The sequence below is a fragment of the Coffea arabica genome, chromosome 1e (assembly GCF_036785885.1).
Source record: "Coffea arabica cultivar ET-39 chromosome 1e, Coffea Arabica ET-39 HiFi, whole genome shotgun sequence".
Taxonomy (NCBI): Eukaryota; Viridiplantae; Streptophyta; class Magnoliopsida; order Gentianales; family Rubiaceae; genus Coffea; species Coffea arabica.
In genome coordinates this window covers 49,444,026-49,463,400 of record NC_092311.1, presented here as the reverse complement: position 1 = coordinate 49,463,400, position 19,375 = coordinate 49,444,026, and the positions used below count along the sequence as shown (strand labels likewise).

Genomic DNA, 19,375 nt, shown 5'->3' with positions numbered 1-19,375 from the left:
TTGCCAAGTTGTAGACTTTGTAGCATGTTGGCAACGATTTGACCGAAGAGAGTTGTATAACTATTGCAGCTGCATGCCCGTATCTTTGTGTCCTCCTGTATTGTTTATTAATATTTTGCTTATTTGGTAACTTGGAAGAATGAACTGTTCTGACTGCCAAGTACCAATCCTTACAGAAAAGAATGATTATATGATAGGAGTATTAGCTTTTAGAGTCAACACGCAACACATGAGAGGTATTATGATTCGCCTGAAATTTCAAGATCTGGATACATATATCCACCAATACTGGTAATCTAGATGTAATGCAGGAGTAGTGTTTACTACAATCAAGTATATTCTGGTCATCCACATACCAGTAGTCTATGACCAACCAAATATTTTGTGCGCTACTACGTGCACTAGGACATGCCCGACAATTTTCAAAGTAAACGGGTCTGGCAAATTCCTGATGCAACCATTAGCAGTCGGTCAAGCTCCAATCCATTTGATAGCATGCATTCAATACCATCAGTTCCACTTGTCCACTCATTATCACAGAAACTTGGCTTCTGAAATCAAATAATTTGTCACCAGTTTCTGCAACAACCTGACTACCACGACGAAGCATGCTCAGCAACCTTTTCCTTCCAAATTGAGCTTCCAACGCCAAAATTACATTTAGGCATGTAAACTGGATTAGCCCCATGTTCCATCATTCGCATGTTGATCATCTTTGGATTTTTAACATACATTTCATCTGCTATGCTTGTGTCAAATGGCACAGACAAATTTGCACTAATGGAGTTTTAAGTCCCAGATAAGTGAAGTCGCTCTTGGTGCCATGCCTACTGGAAATTTTCTCTGCATTTTTACCAGTTGATAGGAGTCCCGCATAAGAATCTTTTGCAGGCCAGCATTCCAGAATTTACCAGTAATCCATGCATGAACAAGAGCCTCCTTTAAAGTGATGAAACCGGTAACAGTCTCTCAATACTATTTCTCTATTATAAAGCTTTGATATCAGCTTAGCAGCAGCATGGCAGTCACCACAGATACGGAGATTCTTTACAATTCGAATTGGTTGGGATGGGCTTATACTAATAAGTCCAAACGCCATAGCCAACTTCTCGCTGTGAAGATATAATGCCTGCTCTTGCACATGTTCTTCTTCAACAAGTTGCAGCAGCTGGGATTTCATTGGCACATAACCGACAGATGTCAATCTAGTCGCAATCTCATCCAATTTCAGGTAGATATTCTTTGAAAGAGGGTGAGTATTATCTCCAACAAGAAATTTATGAACATTGCCATCCACCTCAATTAAGCTGCAACCGGGTTCCTTCTTTAGTCCAGAGTTTCTCATAAGCTTCCTTAATTCTGAAACTTTGTCCCATCTACCTGATTTAGCATAAATATTAGATAAAAGCACATAGGCTCCATCATTTTGAGGCTCTAATTCAAGCAAATTGCTACAAGCCCGTTCACCTATGTCAATGTTTCCATGAAGCCTGCACGCACCAAGCAGAGCCCCCCACACTGATGCCCCAGCGGAAACGGGCATATTGTCAATTACATCAAGTGCTTCTTCCAAGTGACCTGCACGACCAAGAATATCAACCAGCCAAGCATAGTGCTGGACCCCAGGCACAACCCCAAAAACTGACTCCATTTGATTGAAAATGCCCCTTCCAGAATCCACCAGCCCTGAGTGACTGCAAGCACTTAATAAGTTGGTAAAAGTAACAGAATTAGGCTTGACCTTAGCTTCTTGCATTTTCAAGAAAAGACCTATTGCTTCCCTTCCACGCCCATGCATTGCGAAGCCAGCAATCATGGCACTCCATACAAAAACATCTCTATTGTCCACAGAATGAAATACTTCAAGTGCCTTCTCCAAATCCCCACACTTAGAATACATGTCAATCAATGCAGTAGTGAGATGACAATTTAAATTAATACCATGTTTATTGATGTATACATGAATCCAGCCCCCTAAATCGATTGCCCCCAACTGAGCACATGCTGACAGCGCACAAACAAGTGTAACTGCATCAGGTTTAGCCTCCTTTCTGAGCTGCAATTCATTGAAAGTAGCCAATGCCTCCTTAGGATTACCATTCTGCTCATAAGCCGAGATAAGAGCATTCCATGCAGCAATATCTTGGCAAGGCATTGTATCAAAAAGACTACTAGCAGCACTAAAATCCCCCACCTTCGTGTACCCGACAAGCATAGTTGTCCATGAAATAATGTCCTTAACCCCCATCTTGTCAAACAATCTTTTTGCATCCTCCATACTCCCACACTTCACATACATGTCAAGAATTGCATTATTTAATACCAAACTCTCCTTAATCCCATTTCTCCTAATATACAAATGCATTGACCTCCCGAGCTCCAAGTCTAAATTCTTTGCGCAAGCTGACAGGACTCCTATCATGGTGACGTCATTGGGCCTCACATTTTCTCCCTCCATCCTGAAGAACAAGTCCAATGACTCTTCAGCATAACCGCCTTGTGCAAGCCCGACGATCATTGAATTCCAAGAAACAACGTCCCTTTTGGGCATGCTCATGAAAACCCGGTACGCCATATCGAAACACCCGCATTCACCATAGAAATGGATCAAAGAATTAAGAACAAACAAGTCAGACCCAAACTCCGATTTGAGCACCATCCCGTGGAGCCCTTTTCCAACCGACAGAGCTGAAAGCAGTGCAGAGGCTTTGATCAGAAAAGGAAACGTAAATTTATTAGGCAATTCATCACTCCCATGAAGCATTTTGATAAAGATCAAAAGGGCATTAACGGGTTCTTGACTGGAAGCATAGGAGCGAATGAGGGCGTTCCAAGAGTAAAGATTTGGGCGGGGAATTTGATCAAACACTTTCTGGGCATACTGGATGCTTGAGACTTCCGAGAAAGCTGCGACCTGGATGAGCTTGCTGGCCGAATAAGGGTCGGAAAAGAGCCCGATTCGTAGCATTCGAGCGTGAATTTGCTTGAGCTGTGTAGAGTCGGAGCATCGGTCCAGCTGTAAGAGTAGAGGGTGGTCTGCTAAGTAACGTTCGTTATTGACAGTTATGGAAACAGGAGTTGGGTGGCGGTTAAGTGGAAGGTTGTTGATAGCAGGGGTGCATGAAATGGCCATGAGTTTTGCTTTGCTTGTGGCACCCTTTTCCTGGCTTTCTATCAAACTACACAGGACATAAGATGATTACTATCCCGTGCGCATCGTTTAGTAATGGCTAATAAAATGTTAATCGTCCTCCACAAGCATTTGGGTTCAAACTGTTCTAATTCAGCTATACATGGATGGAAGTGGAACTCAACGTAAAGAAGAATTTCATCCCCTCCGTTAAACTTTTCACTTGCAGATTCTGGAACTGGAGGGATCGCTGATTAATGTTTTAATGTTTTCGGACAACCAATCTTTTTTTCTTTTTTTTTTTTAACGAACAACCAATCATCAATCAACTCCGGGCGTAATTAGAATGAACCTCCTTGTAATTATGAGCAAGTTGACCTTTGGCCTTCCGAGTTTATTATATCAGCAATTTCCCCCCTTAAATACCGGTCCAGTTTTTTGCGTTTTTTCAGTTTTCGCCTTTCTTCTTTTCTGTTGTTACCACGTACTAACTTTTTCAAGCTTGGAGAACTAGCAGCATTCTGAAGATAAGGGTCAAGGGCAACTGCAAAAGCTGAATCTTTTAGAGGGAATGAGCATTTCAATAAACGTAATTTTGCTTTGAATTTGATTGTGAAAATAATTTGAATGGCAACTTTCCCTGGCAAATTATGTGCCTTTCATCCTTAACTCTTTGTCCTGAGATATCATCCAGTTTGTTCACAGTCAGGCCCCTTCCCCACCGGAGTTGGAAACCTGATTTTTTTTTTTTTTTCGGATACGACAACTGTTGTATAACCTAATCTATCTTACACTAAGGGGGAGGGGGCGGACTTAAGGAGGCCCAGGGATAATCCGGAGAGGACTGAACCACCACCGGATCAGACGGATGCACTGCACACCCGCTGAATTTTTGAAGCAAACCACTTAAATGTGACATTTTTGGTGGCCTTAATGGCTAGGTGGTGGCCACCAGCTCAAAGGTTGGTGGTTAGTTAGAAACCTGAAACATACTGTAAAACTTGCAGTATTGAACAACAGTAAGTTGTTTTGTTTGCTGAGATAGTCAAGCCTATGGTAATCGTTGACTTGAAACCACTTTAACTGCCGGATGATCTCTTTGTAGGGCATTCCGTCCATGCATCACTTAAAAAAGTTTTGAATACACAGATTTTCCAGCAACGGCCTGTCAGGCAGAATTGTTCTATACCATTTCAGCTAGCTTGTAGGCAAGATTCCACCCCCCAACGAGTCTTCAGAAGTTTTCAGTGCAGATGATTATTTTTGGGATTTAAGCTTTTGTGGCCGCATTTCATAACTTCACTCCGAGACTATTATTCCCTGTCGAAGCTCATGTTTAATCCATATAGCATTATTGTTTTCGGGGTTGATAGTAGTTAAGCTCATCCCATCCCCGTCGCTAGCTCTCTTGATTAGTTTCGTTGCAGCGTACTTCGCCAGAAAAGTTAAGAAGGAATAAACTAGTCCCCATCTACCATAGGACAGCTCGCTGATAGATTTTCTTCACAAATTATTATAGGTTCAGCTCATATCGAATGGAAAGCAAAGACCTCGTGAATGATTGCAACAAGGAAACACACACTCCAGAACTCAGTTTCTGTCGTATTTTTGCATGTGACATATGAAAACACGAAGATGTGTATAGCAACAGAGTCGAATTTAGTTTACAAAGAAGAGATGCAAGAACCCCTAAAAAGCTACTGCGCATGCCTATTTTCCTGTGATCAAACCCACTGAATGTTTAAGCTATACTAGAATTGGAGTGTCATGCACAGCGAAATTCCCAAGACTCAGACTGGAAAACAAAGAAGCTGGGCAGAGACTAGTTTCCATCAGAGGCAAACATCAAAAAAGCAAGGAACTGTAACCAGGGGCGGCACGCATCCTTACTAAAAGATGCAATGACAATATGATATTTTCAGAATTTTTTTTATCCTGGACCAATAACTGTCCATTCTAATTTCTAAAAGAAGATAAGAGCAGTACAAAATTTTGGTTGTTATAGGGATTCTTCAATAAAGATCAAACACGTTGAAATTGTTTGTTTCTGTAGTTAACATGGGGATGTAGATTACAATTGCCGCTCCTTGTTGAACTTGACTTGTAGAGATGGAACAACAATCTCAACAATTTAATTCACGATAACAAAGTGCTAACCAAAGGCATTAAGGTTAATTACAAATAGATTAAACAAAGACATCACAAATTTAACATCACCATTCAACTAATTCACGAACAACCTTCACGATCACATACATAAATGATGCAGCCGAGTGCCCCCCAAATGGTAAATAAAATCCTAGGACCAGTCTACCAGTAGAAGGGCAAAGCCAAAATTACATTGGAAAGGCGGAAATTAAGCCCTGCTGCTATCGTAATCAATGACCTCAGAATCAGTAACGGACCTGGAATGCTGCACAATTGAGCGTCCGATGGAGTTGATCCAATCTTCTTTCTCCTTGTCCGAATCAGCCACGAAGTACATGGTATCCCTGCTAGTGGAGAGCTCGAAAGAGAAGGGCTTGTTGAGGACGTCCTCGGCGCCTTTGACGGTGAGGCAATCGGCAGTGGAGATGACGCCACGTGGAATGGCGGAGCTGGTGGAGGAATCAAAAGGGTCTTTGAACCAGAGCAGCTTGCCTTGTTTGAGAACGAACCAGCGACGACGCCAGGTTTTGATGTACTCGCCTTGCTTGGTCAGCCAACCGGAGCGCTCCGGGTTGGACCAGAACTCCACTCCGGAATAGTCAGATGGGTCCGGGTTGGCGCCGGTCACCGATCGCCACAGGCTCTCCATTTTTCTCTTAATTAATATATGGAACGGCAGAGGGAGAAGTAGATGATGACTGATTGAGTATTATAGCTGAGTTTTGTGAATTGTGATAAAGACAGAATACAAATACACGCACAAAGTCTACCCGACTGCCAACGCTTTGTAGAATGTAAGAGTTGACAGTTAGCACTGGACTTTGCGAGGATTAGCGGTTACGCTTCGGGTTAATCATTAATGGCCTTCGGATTAAATGTCCAATTATGTTTGAAGTTTCTAAGTTCAAATTCTCGAGCGCTCTCGCTGTAAAACTTGAAATCTCCCCCTAAACTATAAATGCCCAATTACGTTTCAGATTAAATACCCAATTATGTTTCAAGTTAATCAACATTGGCTTAACAAGAACAGCCAAATTTTTCTCCAACATTTTGGAAATCATTTGTTTGGACAGCAATTTTTCTACGTTTTCCGTGAACACATTTCTCAATCACCTTTTTACCTCATATACTCCCTCCCTTTTTTTATAACTGACGTTTAAGGTTTTGCACACCAATTAAATCTGTACACTACTTTCCTTTTGTACCCTCATTAATTGTCTAATTCACCCATGTTTTCTCTCACTAGAATACTAAATGGTGCTATTTTACTAGGCTAAAAGTAGTAATTAAGAACCCTGTATTGGAAAAGAGAGATAAAAGGGTAAAATTGTGAAAAAATAATTAATACTGTATGGGGATAATAAAATGATAGATAAAAGTACACTAGAGCAAATTTCTTAAACGTCAGTTATAAAAAAGGAAAGGAGTATATCAAATCGCTACAGTAATTTTTCTACAAATAATCTAGAAAAATGCAATCCAGACAAAGCCAACTTTTTGTCCAAAATTTGCCCATGTGGTTAATTTGTCCAAAATTATCTGATGGACCAGAAAGATTTTGGCCCATAACTTTTTTCTATTATTTTTGTATTTTTTTTTCCAGAGAGAGAAATTTCGATTTAACTAATAGATAATAAGGATGAAAATAAATCGAACTCAATTGAGTTATTCAGTGAAAAGTCAAACTTCAGTTTTGAACTGCTCAATGAAAGTTTAAACTTGAGTTCGAATAGTTCAAATGGTTTGATGAGTTCGAGTTTCAATTTACTATATGAGATTTGAAAGTTCATCGATCTTAATCGAACATTAAATAAATATTATAATACTTTTTTGAAAATTTTACATTTGTTGGTGTGAAATATCGTAAAATATCTCATCGAAAGTTGATAACAATAAAATTGAAAAAAAAATTTACACCAAAATATCATTACCTTTTTGTTAGAATTTTATTGTTCTTTGCGGAAACGGGCGTGATAAGGTGACTTGTACAGTTCAAAGTCATTGATGTAATTTTTAACACTTGCAAATTTTGGTATAAACTAGTACAACTTGATATTCGCTACACTTGAGGGGAAGATTTTTTCAGCTTTTTGGTAATTTCAGCAACGTACTTTCCCTGATGAAAGGCTTGCTGAAGTTCCAGCTTCGTAGGCTGACGAGATCCGTCTGCTGCATAAGTTCCAGCGCCGTAGGAAGATCCACCCTTTACCTCATTCATCTCAAACATTCCACTCCCAAAGGTATACCCAAGAGGAACAAATATCATCCCGTGGTGTGCCAACTGTGTTATGAATGTTAATCTGCAACAAACAAATGGTGTCAGGATTAGTAAGTAGCAATTGAACACAAGGAAAAGGGGGCCTAGCACTTGGAACTGGAAGTGTTTCAGTCAAATTCAGATTCTTGAAGTTATCCAGCACTAAGAAAGGTAAGTGCGGGCAGGAGCTGGAAAGGGAAATAAAAGCAAATATAACACTTTGTGGAACCATTCATCTGATAAAGGAGGCTAACTGTTCAAATATCAGCACTTCCTATTCCCTTGTTAGTTGTCTAGGAACTCCAAATAGAAGCTTAGGCAGATAACTTAAACTACAATCATAAACCATTAGAGAGGGGAGTACTACTTGGTTGATGTACCAATACACCGCATCCACACATGAAAAATGGGTTAACCATGTAGAATTGACAACATTTACAGGCAGAAAACGAAAGTTGGGCTTCTGGATCGTCAGAGGAAATAATTTCAATATGTATGACTCCAGCAGAGACTTTGTAACCGTGTCAATTTTTTTATAGAGAGGAGGAAATTCCAAAGCTATCAAGCAAAGCTCCCACAGGACCCGAAATCATAGACAATTCTTCAAATTCATGATCATCCTCATAGACCATCAGAGTAGTAATTAAGGTGTTCTATCCCAGCTACCTCCTGAAATTAATCAAGGTAAACTAAAGCAAGATCCCACGAATCCGATCACATTAATCATGCATATAATCCCCTAATATTTTCAGTTAAACGCAAACGCAGATTCTGAATAATCGAACCATAAAGATAATGAAGCAGAAAAAACTCACGCGGTAAGCTCCTGGCCACCACCATGGAAACCAGTACTCCAGAAGACCCCGGCAGGCCTGCCAGCAAGCGCCTGAGTAGCCCAAAGTTCATGAGTAGCATCAAAGAAAGCCTTGACTTGGGCAGCCATCATCCCAAACCGAGAAGGAGAACCAAACAGAAAACCATCAGCCTCCACAAGCTGCTCCGGCCTAATCTCGGGCACATCATCTGCTTTTGCGGGAGCCTTCATCTTCTCCAATATTTTCTCCGGCAAAGTCTCAGGCACCTACATCTTTCCATCAAAACTATTCAGTTAAAAAAATTAGATCTTTACATCCAAGCTAACATCTTCGCAAAAGGGTCATCAGAGAAGTACCTGCCAAAGGGTTGCCTCAACTCCTTCCACAGAATTGGCTCCTTTCTGTATTTCTCTTGCCATACTGTCTACATGCCCGTACAGTGAATAATATCTATATAGCAAAATCAAAGCTTTTATTCAACAATCCAAAAACATATATAGATCAAGGGGACGAAAATCACTGGTCCGAATAATACTTACACTACATAAACTTTAGTGGTGGACATAGTTGATCTCTGAAGAAGGTAAGCCACACCAAATTTTGAAGGGAATTAATTTGCTTGTGTAAAGAAGAAAACAATTGAGTTCTCAACATAAAAAAGTCACCTTGGACTGGAAAGCGGCGACGGTGTCTTTAATTAGGTTAGATCATCATCAAATTCAACGTTTGCATAAATACTTAATACTAACATTTACATTTTTACATACGAATACATTAGGGAATCTGATACGAACACCGATCGGAGCACAGTACGGAGACGGGATTTTGCTACCAAAATTTGACATTTTCATGGATCATCAACATCACGACTCCTCTTTTGCTAACGTACATGATGAACCACAAAACCTATTCCACACCCAACAGAAGGAAAACAAAAAGGAATTAATCTCGCAGCAGAAAAGATGGATAGCTTCGCCACGTTGGAGATAACCTTATCATTATTTAAACCGTGGAATTTAGTGTTGTTCTTCTAGATTACAGTGTTTGGATACAAAATTTATCCCAAATAATATTTCGCTTGCATCATAAACACATTTTCCAACCCACCTTTTTATATTCCCAATCACCTTTTTATCTCACATACATCAAATCACAAAAAGTGCTACAGTAATTATTTCAAATAATACCCTATCTCTATATTGCGGATCCATATAAAAAGCTTTAATTCTGGACATAAAAGGAAAAGAAAAAGAACTTTTTTGTTGCGGGGAAGTCTACCAAAATCAGTTTTACGTTTTATTCGTCTTCTTGTGATCTTTACATGTTCACGTTAGTTCACGTCTCTTTTATGGTTGGTTACTCCTCTTCTTCTTCTTATTTTTTTTTTTTTTTTTTTTTTTGGTTGACTGGGGGTATCCCGGTCAATTTGACCAGACTAATCCCCCAGACTGGAAGAGCCTGCCCCACGGATCCCAGCACGTTAACGGGGAGAGAGTCGAACACGAGACCTGCCCCTAAAGAGGGGACTACGGAACCGGTCGAGCTAACCCCCGGGGACTTTTATGGTTGGTTACTCGCTTTCGTCTTTTGCCGTCTGTTTCAAAATTTAATTGTATATTTTAGTTTCCGTCTACTACCCGTTTGCAGCAGCCAATTTTTTAGACTCCTTTTTAAAAACTAAATAATAAACAAACTCCTATTTCATACTATTGGCATCCACTCTGACAATCAATCTTTGTCAGAGAAAGTGAAGAAAAGCAAAGTCGAGGGAAGGTTGGCTACTATAAATATATGACCAATCTGGCTTAAAAATCATCATCACTTCGGCTGACCGCATCGTTTGGCAGAAGCTGGGGAAGTCAGGCCATACAATGCGGGAACTAAAGGAGAGAGCATAGAATCAATCAAAGCCGATCTACGTTCAGGGGCTTCCCAGTATATGATATAAATTTATTAGAGATCCTGTAAATCTGCAGTAGCACATGATATATTTCCAATATACAATTGTATGTCCAGTATGTGAGAAGCAAAATTTTCTACAAGAGTCAAAAGTACAATGATAGAGAGAGAACAAAGAAAAACCACAGTTTCCCTAAACACTAAAAAGCAACAGACTACCAAATTCAACCAAAGAAAACTGGATTATGCAGCAAATACAACACTTTTGACGTTTTGCATTATATGGTTTCACATCTACTCTTGCTTTTTGACAGCATACGATTGTCTTCGACTACCTGATGACAGATATGCAAACTTAAATTGGAGGGGGAACAACTTCCATGGGAGTTTACTGTATTATTTCTCGACAAATGATGACTCTGCTAGATCAATTGCACGAGCAAGAGCAGCAGCTTTGTTTTCACACTCTCTCTGCTCATCGGCAGGATCACTATCAGCCACTATACCTGCCCCAGACTGAAGATGGGCAATCCATTCTCTCCGTCTGCATTCATCCTTGTACGAATACATTGTGTCACAACGGATTCCTGTAGGGAATACAATCGTTCTCAAAGCTAGCGCAACATCCATGTCACCAGAAAAAGAAATTCCTCCCAATCCACCACTATAAGGTCCACGCCTTGTGACTTCTAGCTGATCGATCAATTCCATGGCCTTTACCTATTTCAGTGCAAAATAAAACCAAATTAATCATCTAAAAACACATCATAGGGTGGAATCATATGCAGAATGCCACATTTCAATGATAAAGCACATTGTAATGATACAGTCAAGAATCTTTATTTAGATAGTGTGTTTAGACTACGTGAAAACTCTGGTACCTTCAACTGAATGAAAACCCAACAAAAAGACGGACTGCATACAAAATAGAAAGGAGATGAAGAACCTTTGGGGCTCCACTAACAGTTCCGACAGGCAGTGCTGCACGAAGAGCGTCCCAGCTAGTCAAATGATCAGGTAACTCTCCAGTAACCTGCAAAGTAGGATGCCATCATGCCATCATTTTCAGAATCCTATAGAGCAAAACCAAATAGCACCAGCAAAGGAGATTTAGTAGGTTCAACATTCACAAACATGTATGAAGCAAATCTCAAATCTCAGCTCCTCCACTGGCTACAAATGACGAAGCAAAACATATGCGCTGCCTTTACAGTGTGTATGCACTCATGTCAATTATTTTTCCACCAAAAACAAAACCCTTTTAGGAGAAAACCTTAACAGATGCATCTAAACAAAAAAAACTAGCGATTAAAAAAGGTAATCATAATTCTGCCAATGAGAAACGGAAATGTTTGGGATTACAGACCTTTTGATCAAATATACTACCCAAATAGAAAAGGTCATTAAACATCTCAAGTAAAGAGCTCTGGTCTAAACAATTTGTCCAATTGCAAACATACTCTTTTTTCTGTGCAAATCACTCTTTCGTTGAGAACAATTAACATATGGCCATAAGAATAACTTACTGTGGAGCTGATGTGCATGACATGGGAATAGCGTTCAATGTTCATGAGCTTCTCAACATTCACAGAACCAGGTTTTGAGACCTGCATCACAGAAACTTCCTGATGAGACAATCGTTGCCATAACAATATCAAGAGGTAAAAATAATCTCCGCAAAAAGATCAAATGCATTGCACCATTACAAGATTAACAAAATACTTTATACATTGTAAGTTGACGGCCAACAGTACATCTTTTATCAAGTCTCACGTTGTTCCACCATCATAAAAGATGATTGACAAGGCAAGATGCTGAGCGACATTTTACTATGAAAAAGACACCTACACAGACATTGCACAAGATAGCAGATGTGTATTGGAGCTGCAGTTTCAGTCATTTAATTCAAAGTATTTAAAGACTCCTAACATGAGATTACATGTAGATAGACAAGAAATGTTATTCTTAACAGTATAAATCTAAAGAATCCTGTTGAGAAGCATAAGGATTTAATAATCCAATAAAATCAAAAATATTAATCTGCAGGATAAGATACGGTTAAATCCTACACATCCCTTTCAAATACCAGGAAAGCACTTTTACTCACAGAAGGGGCTGGGGAAGGTGGTGATGCGATGAGATGTATGTTCCTTTATCTGCTAAATGAAGAAAGTAACATCAAAGGACCAAGAGAAAACCTTTCCAACATCATTTCTCCCCAGATCAACCAACATAATGTGTTCCGCACACTGTTTTTCATCATGAAGGAGTTGAGTTTCTAACATGTAGTCTTCTTTGGGCGTCTTTCCCCTCCTGATAGTCCCTGCTAGTGGCCTATTTGTAATAGTTCTCTGCAACATAGAACAGATAATACACCTGGTTAGTGTACTAAGCTGCTTCTGTAAAAAAGTAGATCAAAAGTGCAATTCTCAAGAAAGATGGATAAAAGGTCTTAATTAAAAAAATCATGCTTACTTTGAGCCACTAATTTAACGGAACAGAGAAAACTGAATTGCATGATGACAGACTGCAGTAGTTTACCTTCTTAACTCTAGTGAGAATTTCAGGGCTTGAAGCAACCAGAATAGATCCTCTTGCCTGATCATAAGACACGTCCAAGAAACGGTCAAAAAATAAACACAATGTATCAAGTTTGAGTGGAAAGCAGGCAAACCTGTAAATAAGTCATGTAGGGACTTGGATTGACAATTCTTAATGCTCTGTAAACTTCAAATGGATCTGCAAACGTCCGTCGCTCAAAACGCTGACTTAGAACGATCTGAAAAATATCCCCAGCCAATATATGCTCCTTAGCCTGCAACACTGCTTTCTCATAGTCTTCACTTGGCATTGATGAATTCTTTAATGATGGACCAAAAAGGCTAGTATACAAGTTAATTGAACCAGCAGCCAGCCTGGGACTGCATTTAACAATTATATCATACATAACATAATTTAACAGTAACAAACACATAAATATTATACAAAAGTTTTGAGTTTGGTAGCTCACGGGATAATATTATGAACTCTAGACACCAAAGCCTCCAACCGGTTCATGCCATCATTGTAGGCCTCCTCAACCGAATAAAATTCATCCAACCGCACCCAGTGAATCAAATAAGCTTTCTGAGATTTTAGAGATGAGAAGGTAAAAAACAAATTAACAGATAAACTAGAAACTGAATCAGTCCCATTTTGAATGATACTACCGGAAACCACAAGCTATATACCGCAAAAATTTAATTCAGAATTTTATAGGCATCAAGACTAATGTGTAGGGAAAATTTTGAATCTATACAAAAGGATAAGGCAATACTGATCTGCAATCTACTTTAAGAAAGATAATCATTTTTGTGAAAGATACTTCTTTCTTTATTGGGCCGTGTTTAAAAAGAATTTCAACTATGCTCACCATGGTCATGAGGTAGATGTATAGAGCATGTTAAGCAACAATTAGAAACCCCAAGACACCAAGCTAGTTCTTCAGCAAAAGCCAAACATATTGGAGAGGATGGTAGCTAACCTTCTCCACATGATCAAACACGATTACATCATCATAGAGGCCTAGATGGACATCAGGAAGGTTTCTGTCATCCACAGGGGCATTTGAAAAAGGAAGTTTCTTCTTCTCCACGTATCGGACCGTATCATATGAAAAATAACCAACCCAACCACCTAGTTAAAAAAGAAGTAGTCAATTATAGAAATGGGGTTATTTGATAGGATAAAGCCCACATTCAGTGACAGCAAACACTAAATGGTCAAATCAAACCTCAAGAAAAAATCACTTTTGAAATCATCAATAGAAGTTTACAAGAGAATGTGAATGTAGTTTTCCTACAAAAATACATATAAAATTGCACCTTGTAATTGCTTCATCAAGATGCAAACCACAAGAAAAACCCATGGTCAAAGAAGTTCAACAGCATGTTGACAAATCTTTCATTGACATTTCAGATGTCAGAACAGAAAAAAAAAATTACAAAGAGCAATGAAGACCATCTGAACGAAAAAACACATTGACCCCAGTGATGTCTAATCATAAATTAGTTGCAGTGAGTCAATCTTTTCATATAATAAGGCATTTCAGTCTACTGTGACATACATTGACTGGACAGTGCCCTTAGAACATGTTGAGTCAAGCTTAAAATTAGATAACCAAGAAAACAAGATATGGCTAGGAATTGCTGATACAGTGGAAAGATTTAACAGCAAAGAGGTCATATTCTATATCCTAAAAGCCATGCTTCCAATGTGGTTCAAAAACTAGCTTCTTTCAATGACCTGAAGACTTCAATTATTTATCAGTAACAAAACCATGGAAAAACAAAAAATCCATATCACTTACCACAAAACGCTTCAGGGAGCTCCTCAATGCGCTGAGGCTTCCATTTCTCCATAATTCTCCGAGGAACTATCATTGGATCCTCTTCAAACTGTTCCACTCTCTGTCCTCGACGATGATCCATCACAGTCACCATGTTTTCTTTTGCAACAATTTCCATTGTTGGCTGAGCCCCAATTACACTAAATCGCCCCTAAAACAATTGATTACACATCAAACAGTTTCTCACCAATAAAACTTTTTAACCAATTTCCCCAACATTAAGAGACACAGAGCAATACAAGCCATATCAGATTGCAGCAACCTCTTTCTTCTCATTCCTTTCATCAACTTGTGATAATAATTGCAAAACAGAGACATTAAAACATTATTGCATGATAAATGCTTCTGAGTCCAGAATGATATCCTTGTTTACTAAAATTGATGACTGTAGTACGACTTAACAACAATGCTACACTTGCATACCACGTAACATCCTCTTAATGTCTGTCTCTCTTTTTTTTTAAATTTATTCTTAAAAGTTGCTGGATTATTATACATAGCCAGGGGATGCTTAAGGGTACTTAATTGGGTTGGTAAAAAGAAGCTTACGACGCTGGAAACTTTCAAGCCAGGCTCAACGGACTCAAATAGAAAGCTGGGAGCTTCTCTATCATCTTCTCTGACCAAACAACGATATGCCAGGACAGGGGTGAGGTGATCGGAGAATATAGGCCTGTACAAGGGGATCAAATTCCCGTGTTTCGCCGCCTCCTTGAACCTGGCCGACTGGTCCACTGCACCCCGCCGCAGCGTGCCATTTCCACATACACAAAAAGAAAACGAGCACTAATAAAAACTAAAGTTGCAGTGAATGAATAAATGGAATGATGGGTCACAGGAGATTTCAATTTACCTAACGGAGAAGGAGTAATGGTGGAGCATTTGAGTGCAGGCAGGAGACGTGAGGTGTTGGAGGTTGCGATTGAGATGGTTTTATAACCTGAGGGGATGGAGCGAAGGAAACCGGAGCCGGAGGTGGAAGGAAATGGGCGGTGCTGAAGAGGTAGGGTTTCCATAGTTAGGTCAGAGAATCAGTAAGTCTGAATAATTTTAGAAATTGCAGGAGAATGTCAGAGACATGGGACAGCTGCGGCGGTCTTAGCCTTGGAGACGGTTTTTACCTTGCTTATTAGTAGCAGTAGTAGCAGCAGCAGCTAGTCATGGCAGCAATAGACAGTCAATGGAGCCGGGCCAGCCCGAGCTCGGCTCATTCAGCATGACAACCCCGATTTTTTCACGAAAAAAATCTGAGTTTGGGCCTAAAAATTAGACTCGAATTAAATAAGAGTTTGAGTTTCATTAGATTCAAACCCGATATAAGTCCGATTTTTTAATTATCTATATATATTATTTATATTTTGATATTATATTACTAAATATTAAATATATACAAATTACAAAATATAAAAATACATATGAAGACTCTTCTATTATCTTTTTTGAGAGCCAATATTGATAATGCATAATTGAAACTAATTTTTCTTATTGATTGAGTAAATTTTTGTATTAGCATAATATTGGTTGTTTTTTTTTTTTTGTCTAGAAACGCAAATCATCAAAGATGTTTGAATTCAAATCACAAAGCTATGAAGAAGTTCCAATATTTGAAGATGTAGGGGTTTATGATCGCATATTTTATTACTATTTTTCATGTATTTTGAACGAATTAAATATAAATATTATTGAAAAATTCTTGATTTATGTACTTTTCAAGGACTATTACTTGTTCATGTTTAGCTTTAATACTGTAATCATGTGAATGTTAAATTAGTTTTATAACTTAAAAGTTATAGTAATTATATTAAGAAAATTGAGAAGTAATAAGTGAGTTTGGGTTAAGTGCGAATAAGGTTCAAAATCCGAATATTTTATGAGTTGAATATGATCTTCGCATTTATTAACCCGAAACTCATGATTTGAATCCTAAAAGTGTTACAGATAAAATGAATTGAACCTGATTTTTTAAAGTCCGACCCATATGATGTAATTGACAATACGAGTGTATGACTACTAATGGGGTCGAGGAATTTTTAACTTTAATGCTACTGCTGCCTATTGAAGGCAAAAAGAATTAAATTAAAGACACGGAACAGGAACTGAATGAATGAGGTATGTAGATTTCTTTCTTTTTTAATTAAAAAAAAAAAGTCTGTACCGATTACCTTTTTTTTCTCTTTTTTTTTTTCAAAAAAAAACGTTAGAGATTTTCTTAATTATCTTTAACTACAGACAGTAGTTGGCAACCGCCCCAACCTTTCTATACAAAAGTGCATATTCATACCAAGGAGTAAACACATGTGAATTCAGTACAATCATTTTTCATGTTTTCATACATTTCTCTATCTTATATTATTGTTTTCTTTTCTTTTACAGTTTCTTTTGTACATTAATTCATGCAAGTGTACTTGGTATAAAGACACAGTCAAGTACCCTTTTAATGTAAAACAGGGACAACAAATTTGGGGAAACCAATTACAATTTCAGAATTGAAACCAGTTTCTCACTAGCAGAACATGTTCCATTTCCTTGCACAAAATGGGATTCTCGTAGTACATTTCGATTCCTACTCGATTCCATCTACATCAAGTTCTAGACTTGATTCGCACATTTTTACCCCAAAAAAAAAAGGTCAATTACAACTGCAGTACACATCAATTTTTACAAAATACAGCTTCAATTTCTCAATAAACCAATGTCACTTTCTGATCTTCTTCTGCAAAAACAACAAAATATCACTCCAAACTTAGCAGCAACTTGCTCCCCTTTGGATTTCCTTCGCATTTCCTCCTCCAACTCAGAACCAGCAGGACAACCAACATCACAATTATGATAAATTATCCCAAATAATATTTGGATAGCAAATATTTCGCTTGGATCCCAAATAATTGGATAGCAAATTATCCCAAATAATATTTCGCTTGCATCATAAATATATTTTCCAATCCACCTTTTTATACTATCCTTATCCACTGCTATTTGAAGGATTATACTATTGTCCACCTCTAACTGTGTTCATCTGATAGATAGACAAAACATGGTTCAAGAGCACAGGTGAAATTTTCTGAAACAGTGATGATTGATACTACATTATTATTGTTTTAAAAATAGTTCCCCAAAGACATTTATATTTTGTAGACATTTCTACGTTCAACAAATTATAGGGTCAATTTTAGTGGTTTTTTTTTTTTTTAAGAAAACCGTACTTTTTGTTCAGCTTACATCCGCAATAGCAGCGTTGTCGGGAAGTTTACAAAACAAACTCTACTTCCTTCGAGAGATGACGATATTTTAGACAACAAATGTGCAGGCACATTGTTTGATCTCTTCGCATGTGAGATTCTAACAAAGCCAAAGTCTGCTAGCATGGACATGATACAGTGAGTAATATTACCGATCAAGGACTTGTGACTAAAGTAGTATAGGTTGGGGTAGAGATGGATTGGATTGGGTGGATCATGGGAGGAAATATCATAAAAATGAGAGATTTTAGATTTGAAACTTTTTACTTGTATTTAAAAAAAAAAGCTTTAAAGAAAAATAAACTTTTAAGGAAAAAGTAGTCAAATTTTTTTATTATTAATCAGAGTAGCACTTTGGCACCCCAAATTAGTTTTCATATCAAATGTAAACTAAGTGCAAATGCTCTATAAAAACTCGAATTTTGCTCATTTCTAGTGGATCCTCCCTCCATTTTATATGTGCCACATCTAAATGCATGACACAAGTTTTTCATTTATTAAGAAGGAAAAATGATCATTTTAAATTTGTCTAATAATAATCCTTGTTAATAAATCAAGACTAGTATCATGCATCTTGATGTGCACTGTGAAAAATGAAAAAAGAATCCATTAGAAAGGAGTCAAGTCCTATCTGAGATCTTTGGTGTTACTTATACAATTATGTCAAATATCTTGTTTATTTAAGTTGTTGCTCGATCTTTAATTTCTTTTAATAAATCAAATTGATTTGGTTTAATTCAAATTTCTTTTATCCTCATATGATAAATGGGACTCGTACTAAAATTGGCACAGAGTAGTGACGGGGATAATCCCAACTGGCCAAGTCACTATAAAATCTGCACTATACCGAAAATCAGGCTCCAAATTGCGGGTCGCCCAAAATTACCTTCAACATGCACTTTTTACCGAGAAAAGAAAAAGCGAAAAATTATCTTGTGAATATGTGTACAGAACTCCCCTCGATTCGAATTTGGAGCTACTAGATAAAATCATTTTGTTACCTCAAGAGTCAAAAAAACTACAAAAGGACAGAAAGAAATCCACCCCCAGAGGAAGACAACAACCTTTAACCGTATTTTACTACTCCTGACCAAGACCAAAGCCACGACCATCCCGGACGACCAGACCGCACTTGAACCCACTAGTAAAGTACCGTTTGGTCCCCATCAATCCTCTCAGTGAAATTCATTTAATAATAGTTAATTCCTTCTCGGACAAGAAAGCACGCAAAGTACAGGCCACCCCTAACCTACAACTGCACCGTCTGGCTCGCTCGCATCAACGCAACAAGGGGCTTGCGACTGGGACCGAAATCGAGTATATTTGGATTATATTCTACTTTTTTTTGCATTATTTGATATATAATTAAATTATATATTTAAAATAAAAGTAATGTATATAAATAAAATATTTAACATATATTTTAATATATTATTATCATGTATTTATATATTAAAAATTTATACATCATCGAATGAAACAACACAAAATATAATTATA

General features: G+C 38.0%; 4 protein-coding genes across 5 annotated transcripts; all 4 read right to left on the bottom strand.

The window, feature by feature from the left end:
* Nucleotides 1–207: 207 nt before the first annotated feature.
* LOC113710979 (pentatricopeptide repeat-containing protein At2g29760, chloroplastic-like) lies at nt 208–4,599 on the bottom strand. The gene has a single exon (XM_027234090.2). The coding sequence runs from the start codon at nt 3,131–3,133 to the stop codon at nt 908–910; it is 2,226 nt and encodes a 741-aa protein (XP_027089891.2). The 5' UTR covers nt 3,134–4,599; the 3' UTR covers nt 208–907.
* A 641-nt stretch (nt 4,600–5,240) lies between these two features.
* LOC113710969 (pleckstrin homology domain-containing protein 1-like) lies at nt 5,241–6,059 on the bottom strand. Its single transcript, XM_027234080.2, has one exon. It carries the CDS (start codon nt 5,925–5,927, stop codon nt 5,487–5,489), a length of 441 nt encoding a protein of 146 aa, XP_027089881.1. The 5' UTR covers nt 5,928–6,059; the 3' UTR covers nt 5,241–5,486.
* LOC113710959 (probable NAD(P)H dehydrogenase (quinone) FQR1-like 3) lies at nt 5,241–9,352 on the bottom strand. 2 transcript variants are annotated; one of them, XM_027234062.2, is made up of 4 exons: nt 8,890–9,352; nt 8,707–8,800; nt 8,351–8,616; nt 5,241–7,578 (listed from the first exon to the last, which is right to left on the bottom strand). In XM_027234062.2, the coding sequence occupies exons 1-4, from the start codon at nt 8,913–8,915 to the stop codon at nt 7,338–7,340; spliced, it is 627 nt and encodes a 208-aa protein (XP_027089863.1). In that variant the 5' UTR covers nt 8,916–9,352; the 3' UTR covers nt 5,241–7,337. The 2 variants fall into 2 exon arrangements, with proteins under 2 accessions (XP_027089863.1, XP_027089869.1); XM_027234068.2 differs by lacking the exon at nt 8,890–9,352 and having other exon boundaries at nt 8,351–8,622; nt 8,707–8,805.
* A 958-nt stretch (nt 9,353–10,310) lies between these two features.
* Nucleotides 10,311–15,779, bottom strand: LOC113710945 (anthranilate synthase alpha subunit 2, chloroplastic-like). Its single transcript, XM_027234036.2, has 11 exons — nt 15,490–15,779; nt 15,186–15,370; nt 14,598–14,787; nt 13,773–13,924; nt 13,260–13,375; nt 12,924–13,170; nt 12,791–12,847; nt 12,448–12,600; nt 11,776–11,856; nt 11,196–11,282; nt 10,311–10,969 (listed from the first exon to the last, which is right to left on the bottom strand). The coding sequence occupies exons 1-11, from the start codon at nt 15,650–15,652 to the stop codon at nt 10,646–10,648; spliced, it is 1,755 nt and encodes a 584-aa protein (XP_027089837.2). The 5' UTR covers nt 15,653–15,779; the 3' UTR covers nt 10,311–10,645.
* Nucleotides 15,780–19,375: the final 3,596 nt, after the last annotated feature.

Coding starts and splice junctions, on each gene's coding strand:
- LOC113710979 (XM_027234090.2), bottom strand. CDS start 3,133: ATGGCCATTTCATGCACCCCTGCTATCAACAACCTTCCACTTAACCGC.
- LOC113710969 (XM_027234080.2), bottom strand. CDS start 5,927: ATGGAGAGCCTGTGGCGATCGGTGACCGGCGCCAACCCGGACCCATCT.
- LOC113710959 (XM_027234062.2), bottom strand. CDS start 8,915: ATGTCCACCACTAAAGTTTATGTAGT. Junction 8,801..8,889: donor ACCACTAAAGTTTATGTAGT/GTAAGTATTATT, acceptor TTTGCTATATAG/ATATTATTCACTGTACGGGC. Junction 8,617..8,706: donor TTGAGGCAACCCTTTGGCAG/GTACTTCTCTGA, acceptor GGAAAGATGTAG/GTGCCTGAGACTTTGCCGGA.
- LOC113710945 (XM_027234036.2), bottom strand. CDS start 15,652: ATGGAAACCCTACCTCTTCAGCACCGCCCATTTCCTTCCACCTCCGGC. Junction 13,376..13,772: donor TGTTTGATCATGTGGAGAAG/GTTAGCTACCAT, acceptor CTAAAATCTCAG/AAAGCTTATTTGATTCACTG. Junction 10,970..11,195: donor CTGTTAGTGGAGCCCCAAAG/GTTCTTCATCTC, acceptor GCACTGAAATAG/GTAAAGGCCATGGAATTGAT.